At 51.1% G+C, this 18,750-nt stretch overlaps 1 protein-coding gene across 5 annotated transcripts; it reads left to right on the forward strand.

The window, feature by feature from the left end:
* Positions 1-1,288: 1,288 nt before the first annotated feature.
* Positions 1,289-18,440, forward strand: CCM2L (CCM2 like scaffold protein). Of its 5 annotated transcripts, none has more exons than XM_045981567.1 (10): positions 1,289-1,376; positions 2,976-3,143; positions 4,666-4,749; positions 4,843-5,026; positions 5,609-6,072; positions 9,653-9,788; positions 11,885-11,948; positions 14,667-14,796; positions 15,378-15,516; positions 16,400-18,440. In XM_045981567.1, the coding sequence occupies exons 1-10, from the start codon at positions 1,347-1,349 to the stop codon at positions 16,711-16,713; spliced, it is 1,713 nt and encodes a 570-aa protein (XP_045837523.1). In that variant the 5' UTR covers positions 1,289-1,346; the 3' UTR covers positions 16,714-18,440. The 5 variants fall into 5 exon arrangements, with proteins under 5 accessions (XP_045837523.1, XP_045837525.1, XP_045837522.1 ...); XM_045981569.1 differs by having other exon boundaries at positions 16,426-18,440; XM_045981566.1 differs by having other exon boundaries at positions 4,666-5,026.
* Positions 18,441-18,750: the final 310 nt, after the last annotated feature.

Raw genomic sequence — 18,750 nt, forward strand, 5'->3', positions numbered from 1 at the left:
GAAACTTTCAAAACAATCCAGTGCATGGGCCCCAGCACTTCACAATTTCAACTGCTTTCTCATTCACAGTCCGATATCTTTCTCACCATCCCTCTGACTAAAGAGCAGGGCATTTGGGATCATTGTTCTCATTGGAAAGATGAGGAAGTTGAGACCGAGAGAGGTTTAAATAAGCAAACTGCCCTAGATCATACAGCAAATCAGTCCAGAACTGGGGCTTCCAGAACCCAGGTGACATGGCAAGGCAGGGATGGGTCAGTCGGAAACTTCTCAACTGTCCTGAGTGGGACCTGCTGAGCACGCTGGCCCTGGAGGTAGGGAACCAGGCTTCAAATTCAGACTGGCCAGAAACCTCTGCAGTTGAGTCTCATTTTTCAATCTATATAATAGGTATAATGATACCCCAATCTTGTAAGGAATAGGAGAGATGAAATATGTAAAGTGCTCAGCAAAGAACTACAAAGAGAAACTTGCCTTGCTAATATTCTCCCAAGGGACAGTAAAACAGCCCAGGACACAAGAACACATAGATAGCTAAATAGTTAATATTTACTGAGCATTTCATGTGTGTCAGGAGCTCTTCCAAGTGCATTTAATCCTTACAAGGTCACCATGAGGTCAGACTGCTATTATGCCCATTTTATAGATGGGGAAACAAGTGGATAAGGGACTTGCCCAAGGTTATCACCCTAGTAAGTGACAAAATCAGGATTCAAACTCAGGCAGCCTATCCTCAAAGCCCATTTATACTGCTGTCCTTAATGGTAATGTTTAGTTTTTAAAACCATAACTTGCGTGGACACAGTATTCCATAGTTTAGGAAGCATTTCCCTCTCCACTCCTGCATTTATCTCTCACCGCAGCAGCCAGAGAGGGAGGCAATGTTTATTTCTACTTCATAGAGAGGAGGGGGCAACCGAGACTCTGCAAGAGGGAACTGCCTTGCCTTGTCAAGGTCACACAACAAGGTCAGTGGCAGAAGCAGGGTTGGAATTTGGGATTCTCGGACTCCAAATTGGGGGACTCTTCCCCAGCCTTACTAGATTCGCAAGCCCCCTCAACAGCAAACCTTCTGAGGGAGGCTGGAGGCCTTCTCCCTGGACAGTTGCTCTGGCTGGGCTTCCTTCCACTCTTCAGCTGGAGGGGCCCAAGCCTGAGTCCTCCACCCACTGCCTCTGTCCCCCCCACCTCTGCTCACTATCAGACAGGACCGGCAGGAACTCCAGGGCTGGTGGAGTTTCCGACCAGGCAGGAAAAAGAACAAAGGAACTGCGTGGAGGGGGGGCTTGGGGAGAGGGTGGACGGGATGGTCTGGAGGGTGGCAAGAACGGAGGGGACGCTTCGCCATGGAATATGAAGTCAAGAAAGGGAAAAAGGTAGGTGGGAGTTTGGGAGGGAGGCAGGGTAGAGAAATGCCCCTGGAGCTGGTAAAGTGGGAGGCCTGGGGTGGGGGTGGTGGGCAGGGACTGGCATGGGTAGAGTCTTTCTTCTCATCTGAAAAGACTGTCCTTCCAACACTTGGACAGTCAGACCTTTGGGCTCAAGCTCCCTAGCCCGTCTCCCCTACTCTCAAGTGGCGCCCTCCCTGGAACAGACAGACAGACAGACAACTTCCAGGGAAACCCAGCCAGACAGATTGCTTTGGGAGATATTCCAACCTGCTTCCAGGGCTTTCCTGGGATTTCCTCAGACTGAGAGCCCAACAGACACCCAACAGACCCGTTCCTCTGCTCCTCACCTCCCCAGACAGAAGGACGTCAACCAGGGCAATTCTGTGCTATAAGGCTGGCTTCGAGGTTGAGATACCTACCTGGTCCCCTGCTGGGTTCCAGCCTAGCCTGCCCCCTCCCCCTCTTTATGTCAGGACAGCTCTGTTCCAAAGGCATCAGCCTGAGGATCCTCCCTCTCACCTCCTAGATCCTCACCCCTCCTTACTGTCAGAAGTTTTCTAGTCTGGTTCCCTGGGCGCCTCACCTGGCTGTCTTTGCCATTCAGGTGGTCCCTCAGATTCCAACTCCCACCCCCACCCAGCCCTCTTCCTCCAAGAAACCCAGATCAGGCTGGTCTAAAGGGTTCATTCATCTCATCATTCAGCTGCAATAGACCTCGCACATGTCCAGGCTCACACTCAGCCAGCCCCCCGGGAGTTTACACATGCCGAGCCCTCTGCCTGGAACGCCCTTTCCCAGATCATTGGTTCTCATTTCTCAGAACATCCAGATGCTTCATCTGGGCTCCAAGATACTGGTTTTAAGATACGAGCTGGGCCTGTATCAGAATCACCTGGAGCGCTTGTTAAAACATAGATCGTTGGGTCTCACCCCCAAGCTCTGATCCAGTAGATCTAGGAGAGAATGGGAGAATGTGCATTCCTCTTAAGTTCCTTGGTGCTGCTGCTGCTGACCCAGGACCCACACTCACTGAGAACTGCTCTAAAGAGGGGCTCACTCTTGACTGTGAGATTTAGATTCTGGTGGGCTGTGCTGGAGCCCAGAACTGGCTTCTTGAGCCTTGCTGTAGGTCATTTTTTATGTAGCCATTTCTAATTCAGGGGAAAGCACACAGAATAGCGTGACAGATACCTGCGCACTCACCACTCAGCCACATTGAATCTTAATATTTTTCTTACTTGCCTCAGCCTAGACCGATTCCTTCAGCCTGGGCCTGGGGCTTAGTAGGCCCTCTGCCCTCCCCTGGGTGTTTAGAATGAGGTTTTAGAGCCAGACTGCACTCGTGATTCTACCACCACTAGCTGGTGACCTTATCAGCTAGTTCCCTCTCTGAGGTTTAGTTTCTCCATCTGTAAAATGGGGATCACAAAGGTACCCCTTTTGCAGAGTCCATGAGAATTAAACTAGGTACTATGTAAAGTAGTCAAATGCCCAATGTGGAAGTGCCCGGAGAAAGCCAGTTGCAGTTGTTACTGTTGTTTTCCCCCACATCTCCCTGTCCCCCACCCCCACCCCCGTTCCCAGGGCTTTGTATCCCCCATCCGGAGGCTGGTGTTCCCCAAAGCCGCACGCCGGGCTGCCTTTCGGACCAGTGTGAGTCGCCGGCCCCTGCACTCGATGCCCCTTTACCCCCCTGACTATCTCATCGACCCTCAGATTCTGCTGTGTGACTACCTGGAGAAAGAGGTCAAGGTATGTGTGGGATGAGGAGAAGGGCACGCAGACTCTTGGGGTGAGGAGTAAAGGAGGGGTAAGGTTTTCATCAACTCTCTTAGGGTCCCTGGCTAGGTCTGAAAATGAAGCCAACAAACACAGATGAACAGGAGAAAAGCGTGCACATTTTATTAAATGTTTACATGTCCATGAGAGTGAAGACCCAAAGAAGTGACCAGAGCAGGAAGCTTTTATATCTTTTTTAAAATAAATTTATGAAAAACTGACAAGGCAGAGAGTTTTGGGCTTGGGGAGTAACAGGTGAAGAAATAACAAGGTTTGTTTATACAGCCTTCCCGGCCCTAAATTCCCTGGTGAGAAGGAGGTCTCCCTTCAGGTACAGGGAGGAGACCTTTCAGGTGCAAGATTTATCTCCTGCTTTCAGGGAAGAGGGGTGGGGGAAGGTCAGAGTAATTGTCCTGCTTCTACCATTTTCTTCAGTTCCTTCGAGCTTAAGATATTCAATTTTTTTTTCTGTTATTATCCCTATTAAAATTACTCTTTATTTAAAAAAAAGATATTCCATATGCCAAGATGCCAGATTTTGGTGTAGCGTGTTCTGGATCCCATCAGGAGAGACTGTACTCCTCCCTCACACCAAGCTCTGACCAGCCCTGTCTCACACAGGGGAGGCTCAGGGAAAAGAGAGCTGGGTTCACGCCAGCCTCGCTCCTGCTTTATGCTGAGGACCTTCGGCAAATGACCTCCACCCGTTCAGCTTCAGTGTTTCCATTTCAACACAGGGGAGAGAGATGGGCAAAGCCATAGCTTCCTGTGAGATTTTACCGACAGTGGATGAACTTGTTAAAGGAACCCAGTTCAGCAAGCCAGAGGGGACTGAGGTCATGCAAGGGTTTTCATGAGCAGCAGTGGAGAATCCTCATTATCCAGGGAAGATCGGTATGGGAGTAGGAGGGTTAGATTTGGCCAAAACGGGCTGCCAGGTTAAATGTGGATTTCAGAAAAGCAGTGAGTACTTGTTTAGTATTAATATGTCCCAAATATTGCATGGGACTAAAAATACATTTTAAAAAACTTAAAAAGTATTCAAGGTCTATGTGAAATTCAAATTTAACTGGCATCTTGTATTTCACCTGGCAACCATATGTGGAAAGTAGAGCTAACCAATAAATCTACTTAAAAATTGGGGACTGAAATTTCATAGAGAAGAAAAGAAGAAAAAGTTTGATTGGCAGAATTCACCTAGAAGAACAAAGCTAAAAATAAAAAAAAGTTAATTTCTTACATTGAATAACATTAAAGTTCGTGATGACATTAAGTTATAACTGAGAAGGAAGAATTATTGTATTGGTTTAGGGCATCATTTTGGGGGGTCTGGCTTCTGTGTCCACCTTAATAGTTATTATCAGGTTATTATTAATTCAAATAGTTCTACCTCAGTCTATATACACTAGGTCAACGAGGAGTTCTAGGTTATTCCAGGCTTCAAGGTGACCTCTCTGTGCCCTTCTCCCACCTCTACCTCCCATGTCCTGTCCAGTTCCTGGGCCACCTCACCTGGGTTACCTCCTCACTGAACCCCTCCAGCCGCGACGAGCTCCTGCAGCTGCTGGACACGGCCAGGGTGAGGCCCTGGGGAGGGTTAGGGCTGGGTCTTGTCCCCTTCTTCTCCCACCCGAGCCCCTCCGGGACTCAAGAGATCCGACCCACCCTGCAGCAGTTGAAGGAGTTGCCGCTGAAGACCACGGCGGAGCAGGACAGTATCCTGAGCCTGTCGGCCCGCTGCTTGCTGCTCACCTGGCGCGACAACGAGGAACTAATCCTGCGCATCCCCACGCATGAGATCGCAGCCGCCTCCTACCTGCAGGACGATGCGCTGCACCTGCTGGTGCTTAAGACCGGTACAGCAAGTGGGGCGGGGCCGGGGCGGGGCCGGGAGGTGAACCGGGAGAGAAAAAAACCTGCGTCTAGTTTTGGGAAAGGCGTGACCTGGAGTAGGGAGGGGTGGGCCGTGGAGGGTGGATGCTGTGTGATGGAAAAGGACTGACTACACTACCCTGAGATTAAGGCAGGCCGCGGCCATACGCAAGAAGACGCGGCCCCAGGTTGAGATTGAGGTTGAATAGTGGACCGCCTGATCCACCAGCCCAAGGCTGGAGGAACCCAAATTCTGGGACCTAAAGTTAGAGCGCGTGGTGAAGCAGAGCCCGGCACCTGCGCGCTGGGAGCTCAGGCGAGGGGCGGAGTCTGAACTAGAGGCGTGGCCGTATGCCGGGGAGGCTGAGCTCCCGGCTAGGACTGCTGCGGGACTGGTCAGACCGCGAGGAAGACTAGGGTGGAGCCGAGGCCGGAGGCGGGCCCCAAAAGTAAGGGCACCAAGGGGGGCGGATCTGGCCTCCAGGGCCAGGCGCCGCTGGTCCCCAGCGGGTCTCGGGAGGGGGCTCTTAGCCCGGATCTCCTGACCGCGGTCCCGCTCCTCCTAGGTCTGGGCGTGGACCCGGTGCCAGCCGGCGTAGACGCCAGCCCCGGCGGTGCGGGGCGCGACCCGGGCCAGCCGGGCGCGTCGCCCGAGAAGCGGCGGGGGGGCACCACGGAGCGGCGCCACACCATCTGCAGCCTGGACTGGCGGATGGCGTGGGGCGGGGGTGCGGGCGCGGAGGCCCGGGCCGGGGGCGGCGGCGGCGGCAGCCTGGAGCGCCAGCGCGCGGGGGCGCGGGCGTCGGGCAGCTGGGAGCGGCGGCAGACGTTCAGCGGCAGCTGGGAGAGGCGGCACGCCGGCGGCGGCGGCGGCGCAGGCAAGCCAGGCGGCAGCTGGGAGCGGAGGCAGGCGGGCGGCGGCGGCGGCGGCAGCTGGGAGCGGCGCCACCCGGGCTCCAACCCTCTCGACCCGCAGGACCCCAGCCCCGACGCCTACTGCAACCTTGTCATCCTGGCCGTGGCCAACAGGGTGAGCCCGAGGGCACCCCGAGCCCCTGCGCCCTGCCTCCCGGGCGCGTCGCCCTCCACCCCACCCCGCCCGGTTCCTGGGGTCTACCCTGGCCTCTTCCCTTCTTCCTCCAGAGGCCCTACCTAGGACTTCAGGTTCTACCTGTGCGCTCCAGACGCCAAAGGGTTTCAAAATCTTCAGCCTGGACGCCTCCCCTTGCCATCCCAATAGGATGAAAACTCAAAACAGTCCAAACAGACTTGATCTAACCCCCTTTCCAGCCCTGCTCCTTCTCCCATGTCGTCAGTTTCGGCATAACCATAGTAACAATCACGAGGACACTCATTACCAGCACGAATGAAATGCCAACCCGTGCCAGACAAGGAACCAGCACGAAAACATTTCATTCTCTCACTAACCCCTAGAAGCAAACATCACAACCATCCTCATTCTATAGAGGAGGAAACTGACACCCAGAAGCTAAGTAACTTGTGGAAGGTCACACAGGAAACTGGTGGTGGTTTCAACACTGGGACCCAGGATGTTCAGAGCCTGTACTCTTGTTAACTATGGCAGTCATTCACGGCAGAAGCCTTCCATTCTTGCCTCTCCTCTCCTCCCTCCACTCTCCATATTCACCCTTGCTTCTATTCATTTGACCATCTTTATTGAACACCAGTTTTGTCCTAGGCATTGGGCTAAGTGCTATGGACGCAGAGATGAACAAGACATATTTGGGGCCCTCCCTTAGAGAGCTCACAATCTAGCAGAGACCTTCAATCCTGAGCTGTCTAAGCTTTTCCTCTAACCCAGGCCCCCAACCCCTCCCCCAACCCCATACCTACCCTAGTGAACAATAATCTCATGGCATTTAAAACACTGAGAACTCCCCAAATTTTATCTCTCAGCAAGTCTCCAGACTCCTTTCTCCAACTGGCCTCTCCATTCGGTGGGCTAATGACCATCTCAATGTCCCAACACATCTGAAGCTAAGAGCCCAGTCTTTTCCCCCAAACCTGCTCCTCCCTTTGTCTCCCTGTCTTAACGGCAGCTCTGTCCTTGCCTCATTCAGATCAAAATTTGGCAGTGACTTGTGGCTCCTCTCGCTCTCAGACAACACACATCCATTCTGTCAATAAATCCTGTTGGCCCTATTTTTTTTTTAAAGATTTATTTATTTATTTATTTGTCAGGGAGAGTGAGCACAGGCAGACAGAGTGGCAGGCAGAGGCAGAGGGAGAAGCAGGCTCCCTGCTGAGCTAGGAGCCCAACGTGGGACTCGATCCCAGGACGCTGGGATCATGACCTGAACCGAAGGCAGCTGCTTAACCAACTGAGCTACCCAGGTGTCCCTGTTGGCCCTATTTTTAAAATATAACCCAACCTATCTACTTCTCGCCAACCCCCAGGTCCACACCCCATTTTCTGTCATCTGGGTCATGCATCTAGATCATGGGGTTGGCTCTTGCTTATAATCTGTCTTGCATCCCCCCCCCCGCACACACACACACACAATCAGAGCAGTCCTGTTAACACGTAAGTCACAACATATCACTGCTCAAAATCTTCCTGTGGCTCCCCTCTCACTCAGAGTAAGAGCTGATGTCCTTACAATTGCTTATAAGTCCACCCTCCACCCACCTTATGGTGGTGGCTGAAGCCCATTTCCTCTCGGGACTCCTCTTTCTAGGTCCCTCTTTATGCATTTCATTTCAGCCAGACTGGTCTCCTTGTAGAGTGCAAAAGACCTGTGCATTCTCAATGGTTCACTCTGTTATCTCTGACCCCTAAAACAGTGGCTGCCACGTGATAAATATTGAATAAATGGACAAAGAGATAGGGATTATATTACTATACCTTGGGAAGGGGACCAAGAAGAAAACAAGCAGATTGCAGTGATAATGAGAAAGGAGATCCACTTTCCATAGAGAAAGTGAGTTTGTGCCTTTTAAACTGAAATGTGAAGGGGAGGAAGGAGTGAGCAAGGCGAATTGGCAGGAAAATGAATTCTGGGCAGAGGGAAGAGTGTGCCCTGTTTATCTCACTGCACTGTGAGGGCTTTAGGGTACAGACCTCATCTAATTCACCCTGGAGACCCTAGAGTCTGGCCCAGTGCCTAAAATGGGACTAAATGAGAATTTGCAAAATGAGTAAATAAATGAAGAGTTGTTTTTCAGGAGTATCTGAAGGCCTCTCCAAGGCCTTGGTCCAATGGAGGGCATAGGAGTTAGAGTAAAAAAAAACCTGAGTGCTGGTGGGGCACCTGGGTAGCTCAGTGGGTTGGACCTCTGCCTTTGGCTCAGGTCATGATATCAGGGTCCTGGGATTGAGCCCCGCATCGGGCTCTCTGCTCGGCGGGGAGCCCGCTTTCCCCTCTCTCTGCCTGCCTCTCTGCCTACTTATGATCTCTCTCTGTCAAATGAATAAAATCTTAAAAAAAAAAAAAACAAAAACGAGTGCTGGGGTACCTGGGTGGCTCAGTCGGTTAAGTGTCTGCCTTTGGCTCAGGTCATGATCCCAGGGTTCTGGGATTGAGTCCCACATGAGGCTCCTTGCTCAGCAGGGAGCCTGTTTCTCCATCTCCTTCTGCTGCTCTCCCTGCTTATGCACTGACTCTCTCGTTCTCATGCTCTGTCAAATAAAAAAGAGCACCTGACTGCTCTAAGCCTCAGTGACTTTAATTGTAACAGAAGGATCTTCTGTGTCTGTTTTATAGGGTTATTGTAAGGATCAATCCTGCCTCTCCTGGGTTACATTTTAATCCATACCCTGAGCTTTCTAGAGGTACAAAATAGGAAGTGGTACCTGAAGATGGTCTCATCGGTGATTGTCATTCTGGGTCTCTTGCTTAAAGACATAAGGAGGTAAATTAGAAAGGCAAATTCTTCTTCAAATTTGCAGTCTCAAGAAACTTTCACCCAGGAATTGAAATTCCTGCCTCCTATCAGAGACTGAAGTTTGTGTATTCATCCTACTTCCATTTTTGCCCTGGGTGCCAGGAAGCTCATACCTAATTATGGCATCCAGTAGTAGTAACTATGTTGAGCCTAAAATTTTTATACATGTAATTCTTCCTCCTCCTGGTATGTATCAGGAGTCCTGGGTTCTAGTCCTGGCTAATCACTTCACTTCTCTGAGCCTCAACTTCCTACTGGTAAATTTAACTAAACTGGGGCTTATTTTATTTTATTTTATTTTACTTTATTTTTTAAGTAGGCTCTATGCCCAGCATGGAGCCCAGTGTGGGGCTTGAACTCATGACTGTGAGATAAGAGAACTGAGCTGAGATCAAGATTTGGATGCTTAACCCACTGAGCCACCCAGGTGCTCCTAGGGCTTATTTTAGATAAACTTCAGGAGGTCCTATGAATCCCCTAGAAATATGGGGTGCATTTTTCAGAGCAGAAGACTTAGAGTTGCTGCTGGACTCTATAAAGGAGTCCAAAACCCAGAGGATGGCCATATAATTTTGATGGGGAATGCCCTCCAAAGTACCATAGATGCGTGTGTGACCCTGCAAGACTCCTGACCTGTTAAAGGGGGTAGGGGTACCCTGGCCACTGGAGAGGTCCTGAGCACTCTGTCTTCCTCCCTGGGCCAGGATGCTGCTGAGGAGTCCTGTGCCCTCATCTGTCAGGTCTTCCAGATCATCTACGGGGACCAGAGCATTGAGTGCGTGGACCGGGCTGGCTACCACTACACGTCCACGCCCGAGCGGCCGTGGCTGTGCAGCCGCAGTGAGTACGGGAACTCCTGGCTGCCCTCCTCCCTGTGAAACAACCCAAAAGGCCGGGGAGGGGGGCTGCCCCAGGAATCAGGGCCAATGATTGCCTTTAGAAGTCCTGATCTCTATCACAGTTACAGAGTCCCCCCCAACTCCTGCCGCCCTTATGTAGTTAAAATAAAATGTCGGTTTTCATGATGACCTCCAACTTAGCTTCTTCACAAATGTTCTGGCTGCCAGAATCAGAATGAGCCATTTAAATCTGAACTTTTCTCCCCGCTGTCGTTTTTGATGCCCTTGACTTGCAGAAATCCAAACATGTGCCTTTTCTTTTTCCTGAGCTGTCTGACTCCACCAGGAATCTAGGTCAAACCCAAGATCTCCAGACCCACCCTTGAGTCCAATCAAGGGCTAGAATGAGCATAAAACTAATAGAGGCATTTACTGAGCACCCACTGTGTGCCAAGCACAGTACCAATGTGCCAGGTCTTTTATTTTTAAGATTTTAAAGACAGAGATCACAAGTAGGCAGAGAGGCTGGCAGAGAGAGAGGAGGAAGCAGGCTCCCTGCTGAGCAGAGAGCCCAATGTGGGGCTAGATCCCAGGACCCTAGGATCATGACCTGAGCCGAAGGCAGAGGCTTTAACCCACTGAGCCACCAAGGCACCCCCAATGTGCCAAGTTTTATTTAATCCCCATAGCAACCTTGTCGGTCCTATTTGCATTGTATCCCCTGTGCCTTGCACAGGACCAGGAACAGCACAGATGCCCGACAAGTATTTTTTGAGTAGATAAAAGAACTCTCTGAAGCTTTATGATTCCAGTTTTACAGATGAGGACATTAAGGCTCAGAGCGGTCAATAAATTGTTCAAGGTCACACAGCGAGTAAATGGCAGAGCTGGTATTCAAACCCAGATGTGTCTGATTTTTTTTTTTAAGATTTTATTTATTTATTTGAAAGACAGAGATCACAACTAGGCAGAGAAGCAGGCAGAGAGAGAAAGGAGGAAGCAGGCTCCCTGCTGAGCAGAGAGCCCGATGTGGGGCTCGATCCCAGGACCCTGGTATCAAGACCTGAGCTGAAGGCAGAGGCTTTAACTCACTGAGCCACCCAGGCGCCCGAGATGTGTCTGATTTCTAAAGCTTCTATCTGCAGCAGCCTTAGTCCCATGCTGCCTTCAAGGCCACTAAGTGAATTTCCTCAGCTACAGTCCCCTCAGTGTGCTCCTTGCCTTCATAGCTCCAGCAACAGAGCTCTTCCTTCTGGAGGCACTCCCATCCGTGGGAACTGTGGTTATGGGGAAGCTGGGATGGCTCATCAGCTCTCACAGGATGATGGGTAAATTAGACAAGTCAACAAATATTTCAACAACTTCATTCTATTCAACAAATATTTACTGAAGCACCTGCTATCACCAGGATATACTGGGGATCAGAACCAGACGTGCCCCTGCTCTCACAAGGCTTGCATTGCTGAGGTAGGCCCACAGTAATTAAATAGTTGCATAAATAAAATGTGGCCACACGTTGTACTCTGAGAACACAGATTGAGGAACCGGCCTCACCTGGGAAGTCACTTCCTGAGGAAGTGACACTGAGTGAACCAAGATCCGAACGGTAAGGTTAGTGGATTCAGAGGGGTAACAGGGCTAGGTAGAGAGCAAGTTCTCTGTAAATAGTGCTTCTATCCTCTCAAGATTCAGGGTTCTTTCCCTCAAAGTTCTTTTTTTTTCCTTGCCTCAAACACAGTTTTCAAAACATTACCTCACCTGTTCCCTTACCTGCTATTCCCAAGACCCCTGTGAGGCAGGCAGGAAGGTGGTGTTGTCCCAGCCTTGGGGAAGTTGAGGGCCAGGAGAGGGGGTGAGTTGCCTCCCAAAGGTTGTCTGCGTGTTGGTGGTGGGGGTAGGAATCGTGGTCAGAATCTTCCAGCCGCTGCCTGCTTGCACTCAGGGTAAAAGCTAATACCCTTAAGGTTACTTAAAGGCCATCCACGCTCCAGCCACCAGCCCAGCCACAGGGAGGGCCTGAGGTTGGGGCTTTAGGGAGCTGGGGATGTCAGTCCCTGGTCTGCGGCCTCTGACAGCCACCCTGTCTGCTGACCCCAGGTGAGAGCTGCCGCACGGATGGGACTTACGCCTATGACGCCGACTTCAGCTGCTGCAGCTCCTTGTGGGTACCGTCCTGCACCCCCCCCCCCCCCACCGCTGCACAAATAGGGTTACTCTTCTGGGCATTCTTGTGCCCCTTGTGGGCAAGAAAGGGTGGGAGAAAATGACCCCACCTCGATTTGTGCTGACACCCTGGACTCTGAGGGTGGGGGGTAGGTAAACCCATCTCTCTGGGCTTTAGTGAGCTCAGAGGATCCAAACCCAGACTCTGAGAGGCCCAGGGGAGGGCCAGAACCCAGAACAGGGCCCATATAGGCCTGTAGTTCTCTGCTCGTCTTCCAGACATAGTGGCCTGCAGAGCCCAAATCAGAGCTAATACCAAAAAATGATTTGGGTTTACTTTAGTTTTAATTCCATGTGATAGAAAACCCTAAAAAAGATAGAGTTTTAAACAAGATAGCTTTTTTTCCCACCTTGTCTCTTATATAAAATAGATCAGGCCTTTATGGCCTTATGGCCAGCAGGGGTCCAGGTCTCTCTTCTCTCCCCTCCTTAGCACTTGTTCCCATCCTCAAAGTCACCTCATGGACCAAGATGATGATCAAAGCTCCTGTCATCATAGTGTCCTGCCAGGGGCCTCGGTAAAGAGCTTTGCTGGGAGTCCCACCTGACAACTTCTTCTTATGTCTCATTGGCCAGAACTTGGTTACGTGGCCACCACTAGCAGCCAGCAAGGCTGGAAAGTGCAGCATAACAAACTCACCCAGGAACATTGTCCAGGGTTCTGTTTAGTGTGACCAGCCTGCCCCCTGCCCCACCCCGCCCCTCCAGCCTTGAGGGCGTTCTCTGGACATGGGAATTTCAGTACTAACACCAGGAAAGTCCCAGGCAAACTGGGGGACAAGTTGGTCATGCTGGTTCTGTTACTAAGGCCTTAGGCTTGACTGGTAGCAATCTCTGCCTGTAATATACGCCTGACCTCCCCTCCCCGCTCTTTGGTGGCAATATGTTCACCTTCTTAATACTGTGTGCATTTGGGCCAGTCCTTAACCTGATATCTGCCGGAGAGATGGCAATCATGATAATGGCTAACCTTTGAGCTTGCTGTGTGCCTAGTGCTGCTCTATAAAGCACTTCATTTTTTTTTTTTTAAATAAACTACCGCCAACATGGGGCTTGAACTCATGTCCCCAAGATCAAGAGTCACGTGCTCTACCAACTGAGCCAGCCAGGTGCCCCCAAGCACTGCATTTTTTTAAAAAAATGCATGGAGCAACATTACAGTGGCTATTGTTCATTTACTGCTTATAGTCCATGACTCCAAGTGCTGTACAGACTCCCCTAAGTTCTTGTGACATCAATTTTTGTCATCCCATTTCACAGATGGAAAAACTGAAGAATAGAGAAGCTAAGCAGGTTGCCCAGGGTCAAACAGCTAGTAAGTTGTTAGCCTGAGATTTGAACCTGAGCAGACTAGCTCCAGGTCCACATCCCTTAACCACTCTGCCACACTGCTTTTCTGGAGGTAATAATGCAAGATGGTTCTGGAACAATTTAGAAAACAGGAGGCAGGTTAACTTTTTTTTTTGAGAGAAAGAGAGAGAGCAGGGGGTAGAGAATCTTTTAAATTTTTATTTTAAAAAAGATTTTATTTATTCATTTTGAGAGAGAGACAGAGCACACGAACAGGGGGAGGGACAGAAGGAGAGGGAGAGAGAATCCCAAGCAGACTCCAGGCTGAGCTTGGAGCCCGATGAGGGGTTCCATCCCACAACCATACGATCATGACCTGAGCTGAAATTAAGAGCCGGTTGCTTAACTGACTGAGCCACTCAGGCGCCCCAGGTTGAATTATTTATTATTATTATAATTATTAAGCAAGATTTCTTGAGTACCTTTCCTGCACCAGAGGCTGTGCTGTGTGCTAGGGTTACAGTGGGGAGCCAGACAAGGATGAGACCTGTGCTTGGCACTGAACAGGTACTTAACAGACGAAGAAATCCAGGTCCTTCCCTTGCATGGTTTATAGCGCAAGCGCAGTTAGAGTGTCTGACACAGGAGATGATGAAGTCATGATTGAATAGAAATAAGCATTAATGGTAAGCATGAAAGGGAATAAGCACCTCAGGATGCTGAGAGAGAGGCCATGGGAGCTTTCCACATCTGGGGAGTTAGGAGGGCCTCTCAGAGCTGATGCTGCTTGAACTGAGACCCAAAGGAGGAATAGGGAAGACTGCCCTAGGCAGAGGGCAGACAGTGCAAGGGTTCTGAAGCAGGATGAAGCTTGGTGCACAGCAGCCAAGAGGCCACTGTGGACATTGATTGGGGGATCTGGAAAGGCCTCACATGTCATGATTAGACTTATGGGTTTGAGACCACATTTGACAGAGGATCTAACCCAGTCATCGGGAGAGGGGTCAGGGAAAATGTTGTCGAGAAGGTAACATTTAAGCCCCAGTGATGAGTAGGAGTTAGTTGAGCAAAAGACAGGGGGAGAGAGGCATTTCAGGCAGAGGGAACGGCATGTGCAAAGGCCCAGAGGTGAAGAGGTACTTGGAGTCCTAGAGGAGTAGAGAGAAGGCAGAGTGGCCTGTGGCCTGAACACACAAAGTGAGGGTGCAATAAGGCAGCAGAGAGACTCAGGGCCAGATCGTGTGTGGCCTTAGAGGCCAAAATGGGATCTAGGATGAGGCCTCGGGCCACAGCATCGGTAGCTATGCCTTCCCGCCTCCACCTGAGGGAGGTGAGTGAGGGCTCCCCTTTCTGCCTCTCTTTGCAGCAATGGCTCCCAGGATACCTTTGAAGCATGTTATAGTGGCACGTCCACACCCTCTTTCCATGGCTCCCACTGCAGCGGCAGTGACCACAGCGGCCCGGGCCTCGAGCAGCTGCAAGATTACATGGTCACGGTGAGCTGGGGCAGGCAGGCAATGCGAACAGCACAAACAGAGGCCTGGAGACAGGAGAAATCACAGGGAGCATTTCAGGAATCAGGAATCATGAATAATCCTGGACATAACTGAAGCAGACGTTGAAGATCAGGGTGGGACACGAGGTTAGGAAAGTAAACAGAGGCCAGCTTGTGAAAACCTTAACAAGTGTCAGCTAGCATTAATTGAGTGCTTGCTGTATACCAGGCACTGTTCTATGCACCTTTTATGCATTTTTTTTTAATCTCAATAACCAAGATGGGAAGTGCCACCATTATCCTCATTATATATAAGAAAAGTAAGGGCCAGGGAAGTTGTCACCTACCCAAGCCCACAAAGCTGACCAAGGGACCAGGATGTGAACTCAGGCAGCTTGAGTTCACATCCATGCTTGCATGCAGCCTAGAGGATCTGGATGCCCCCCCCCCCCCCCATAGGCCATGGGAAGGTTTCAAGGGAGGTCTTTGCCAAATATACCCTTACAGAGGGCTCTGGGCCTTTTAGGCAGAGGTTGGGTGGGGGTTGCTCCCTGGGACTGATCTTGAATCTTGTCGCTGCAGTTGCGGAGTAAACTGGGACCCCTTGAGATCCAGCAGTTTGCAATGCTGCTGCGGGAGTACCGTCTGGGGCTGCCCATCCAGGACTACTGTGCGGGCCTGCTGAAGCTCTATGGAGACCGGCGCAAGTTCCTCCTCCTTGGTGAGCCCCCCGCCCCACCCCCCAAGGTCAGCTAAGGGCCCTACATAGTCCATGACATTTCCAATCAGGCATCAGGCTAGACGTGTTCACTCCTATTCTTCAGCCTCCAATAAAGCCAAGATCGTGAAATCCATCTCAGGAAGGAGAAAGGGGCAGAGCAGAAGAGAGACGTGCTTGCTGTCACGGCACATAAGAGAGCACTAGTATAACCATTCACCTTCATAGCAAAACTGGGCGAGGAAGTGATTCTCCCCATCTACCCCACGGGCAGCTGAGGCTCACAGAGGCTAAGGAACTTGTCCAAGGTCACACTGCTGGTGAGGAAGGCTAATAATAGCATCAGGAATGATAATACTAATAAGCTAACAGGCATTTTGCAATTACCCTCCTTGAATGCATCAGTTTGGGAAAATGGACCCTTATTGTCCCCATATTGCAGATGAGGAAACTGAGGCTCAGAGAAGCAAAGTACTGAACTCACATGGCTAATGAATAGAGATGGAGGCAAAACTAGCTGACTTGTCTGAGACCCTCAGTGTGTGCCAGGCACCTCCCGACAACCCTACCGGGAGAACTGATGGGATTATCTGAGTTTTACAGGCGAGGAAAGTAAGGCTCAGAGTAGCTATTCAATGAGGGTCCCACAACTAATAAATGGGGATGTAACCGTTACAGTCACAACAAGCAGCTAACCTGTATTGAGCGTTTACCCTGTGCAGAGCATTAGGTCATTATGCTCTGGCGCAGAGGCGAGGAATTTGAGCAAGGCCACCAGCTGGCGGACGGAGCAGGGATTTGAACTCAGATCTCTGCAGAAGGTGGCTCTGATGTGGGAGGGGGAGGGCTGAACTTCGAGGAGTCCCCGGGTCTCTTGGCCCCGCAGGGATGCGGCCCTTCATCCCCGACCAGGACATCGGCTACTTCGAGGGCTTCCTGGAGGGCGTGGGCATCCGCGAGGGCGGCATCCTCACCGACAGCTTCGGCCGCATCAAGCGCAGCATGAGCTCCACGTCGGCTTCGGCCGTGCGCAGCTACGACGGCGCGGCCCAGCGGCCCGAGGCACAGGCCTTCCACCGGCTGCTGGCCGACATCACGCACGACATCGAGGCGCTGGCCCCTGACGATGATGAGAGCACGGACGAGGAGGCCCAGGACTCCCCCGGTGGGGGCGACGCGGCGGAGGACAACTACCTGTAACCGCAGAGGAAGAGGACGGTGGGGACGCACCCGCAATCCCGGCTGCGTCTCACTGGCTCCTGCTTGTGAGACCCCAGGGCCAGGGACCCCCTCGCACCGGACGTGGGCCTCCACTCCCCCGGGTGTCCTTTCCTGCCCTCGGGGCTCCGGTCTCTGCAATACCAAGAATGTCCTGCAGGGGGCGGGGCCCTAAAGTCGCGTGCAGTCGCCAGAGGCTCAGCAGGCCCCTCTGCCAGACCAGGATGGGCAGCGCCCTACTTTGTCCCGCTAGCCTCAGGCGCGGCCCTAGGACCGCTCATCTTCCCTCCCTCTCCTCCCACTCCCACAGCTTTCTGGAGGCCAAGGGAGGGATGAGGGGTGGGCTCCACCTGCTGGCAGACTGAGAAAAGAAGCCCCAAGAACCCAGGCTGTTCCTCCTCTTTTACAGTTTTAGAAACTAAGGTTCAAAGAAGGGGAAGGAACTTAAGGGAATCTCCTATTTCTCCTTAGAGATTACCTCAGGCTAACTATACGAAATAGCGTCGAGGGTCTTCTTAGGACTCTAAGTGTCAGGGTCGCCCCTCCCCTCATGGCAGGAATTGGATCATCAGTGTGAAACAGAGGTTTTTCTCTCCTGGCCGTTGAGCCAGAAGTAGATGATCGGGGTCCCAGTCCTGGTCCTAAAACTCTGAACGAGTTGCTTGTTCAGATCTTGGATTTGGAGCCAGACAGACCTAGGGCTCCTGTCCAGTTAGTGTTCTCACCTCTTGGTGACTTCCATTCCCTAATCTGTCGGATGAGGGGGGTGCCTCCCACTTCTCAGGGTGCTTCTGGGGACGAACAAAAGTCAAGGTCTTGGGGCTGGGTCCAGCACCTGATAGGCACCCAATAAAAGCTGTTCCCTTCCACACCTAACACTTTCAGACTTGGTCTGCCTCTCTCGCCTGGGTGCAGTGGGGTGGGAACTGAGGAGAGGATGGGCTGTAAGAAGACCCTTGGGGAAGTTTGTGAAGAGGAAATAGGACTTGTTTCCCATGGTTCGGTTGCGCCCTGGCTCTGGTCTCAAGCCCCAGATGAAAAGTCCCCCAGACTCCACAAGCTACCATCCCGGGAGTCCAGGGTAGCTGAAGAAACCTGATGGCAAGGTTGGAGAGGCAGAGAAGTCAGCGTAAGGACAACAAGTAAAAGTAAAGTGAAAGCCCTGAGAGGAGACCAGAGACTCACACAGAACTGCAAAAATTTATTTGTAAAACTTCATAGAGCTTTCCATGCCCAGACACATGGTACTCACCATGAGGCAGGTACAATGATCATGATTTTAAAGTAATATTATTATTAGACCTTTAGGTCCAGAGTTCCATGAATTATCCTCAATTTGTAGCAAATGGCCATCCCATCATAATTAGTCCTTCAATGCCCTCTGATGTTTTGTTTTGCTTTAATTCACCCCTCATTCCCCACACTCCTTCTCCTCCCCACAGTGCACACTCACCCTACGTGTTGATATGTGTCCCTGAACATGATATACACAATGCTTTGTGTACTTACACTACATGAACGGTGTTGTGTGAAAAATCTAATTCCATTGCTTTCCTTTTTTTCACTCCATCGTATGATATTTAAGATAGACCCATGTTGGGGCGCCTGGGTGGCTCAGTGGGTTAAGCCTCTGCCTTCAGCTCAGGTCATGATCTCAGGGTCCTGGAATCGAGCCCCGTATCTGGCTCTCTGCTCAGCGGGAAGCCTGCTTCCTCCTCTCTCTCTCTCTGCCTGCCTCTTTGCCTACTTGTGATCTCTGTCAAATTAATAAATAAAAAATCTTAAAAAGAAAAAAAAGATAGACCCACGTTGCTGTGAGAAAGTCTAGCTTATTGATCAAATTGCTGCAAAGCATTCCAAGTTGAGCATCCAAGGTTTTAATTATTCCCCCCCGCCAATGATGGACACCCAGATGGCTTCCAACTTCCTTTCATCACAAACAATACTGTGATGAACAGCTTTGAACATGACCCATGGGCCTATGTGAAAACTTCTTTGGACTCTATACCCGAGTGGAAT

Source organism: Meles meles, chromosome 16, assembly GCF_922984935.1.
Source record: "Meles meles chromosome 16, mMelMel3.1 paternal haplotype, whole genome shotgun sequence".
Taxonomy (NCBI): Eukaryota; Metazoa; Chordata; class Mammalia; order Carnivora; family Mustelidae; genus Meles; species Meles meles.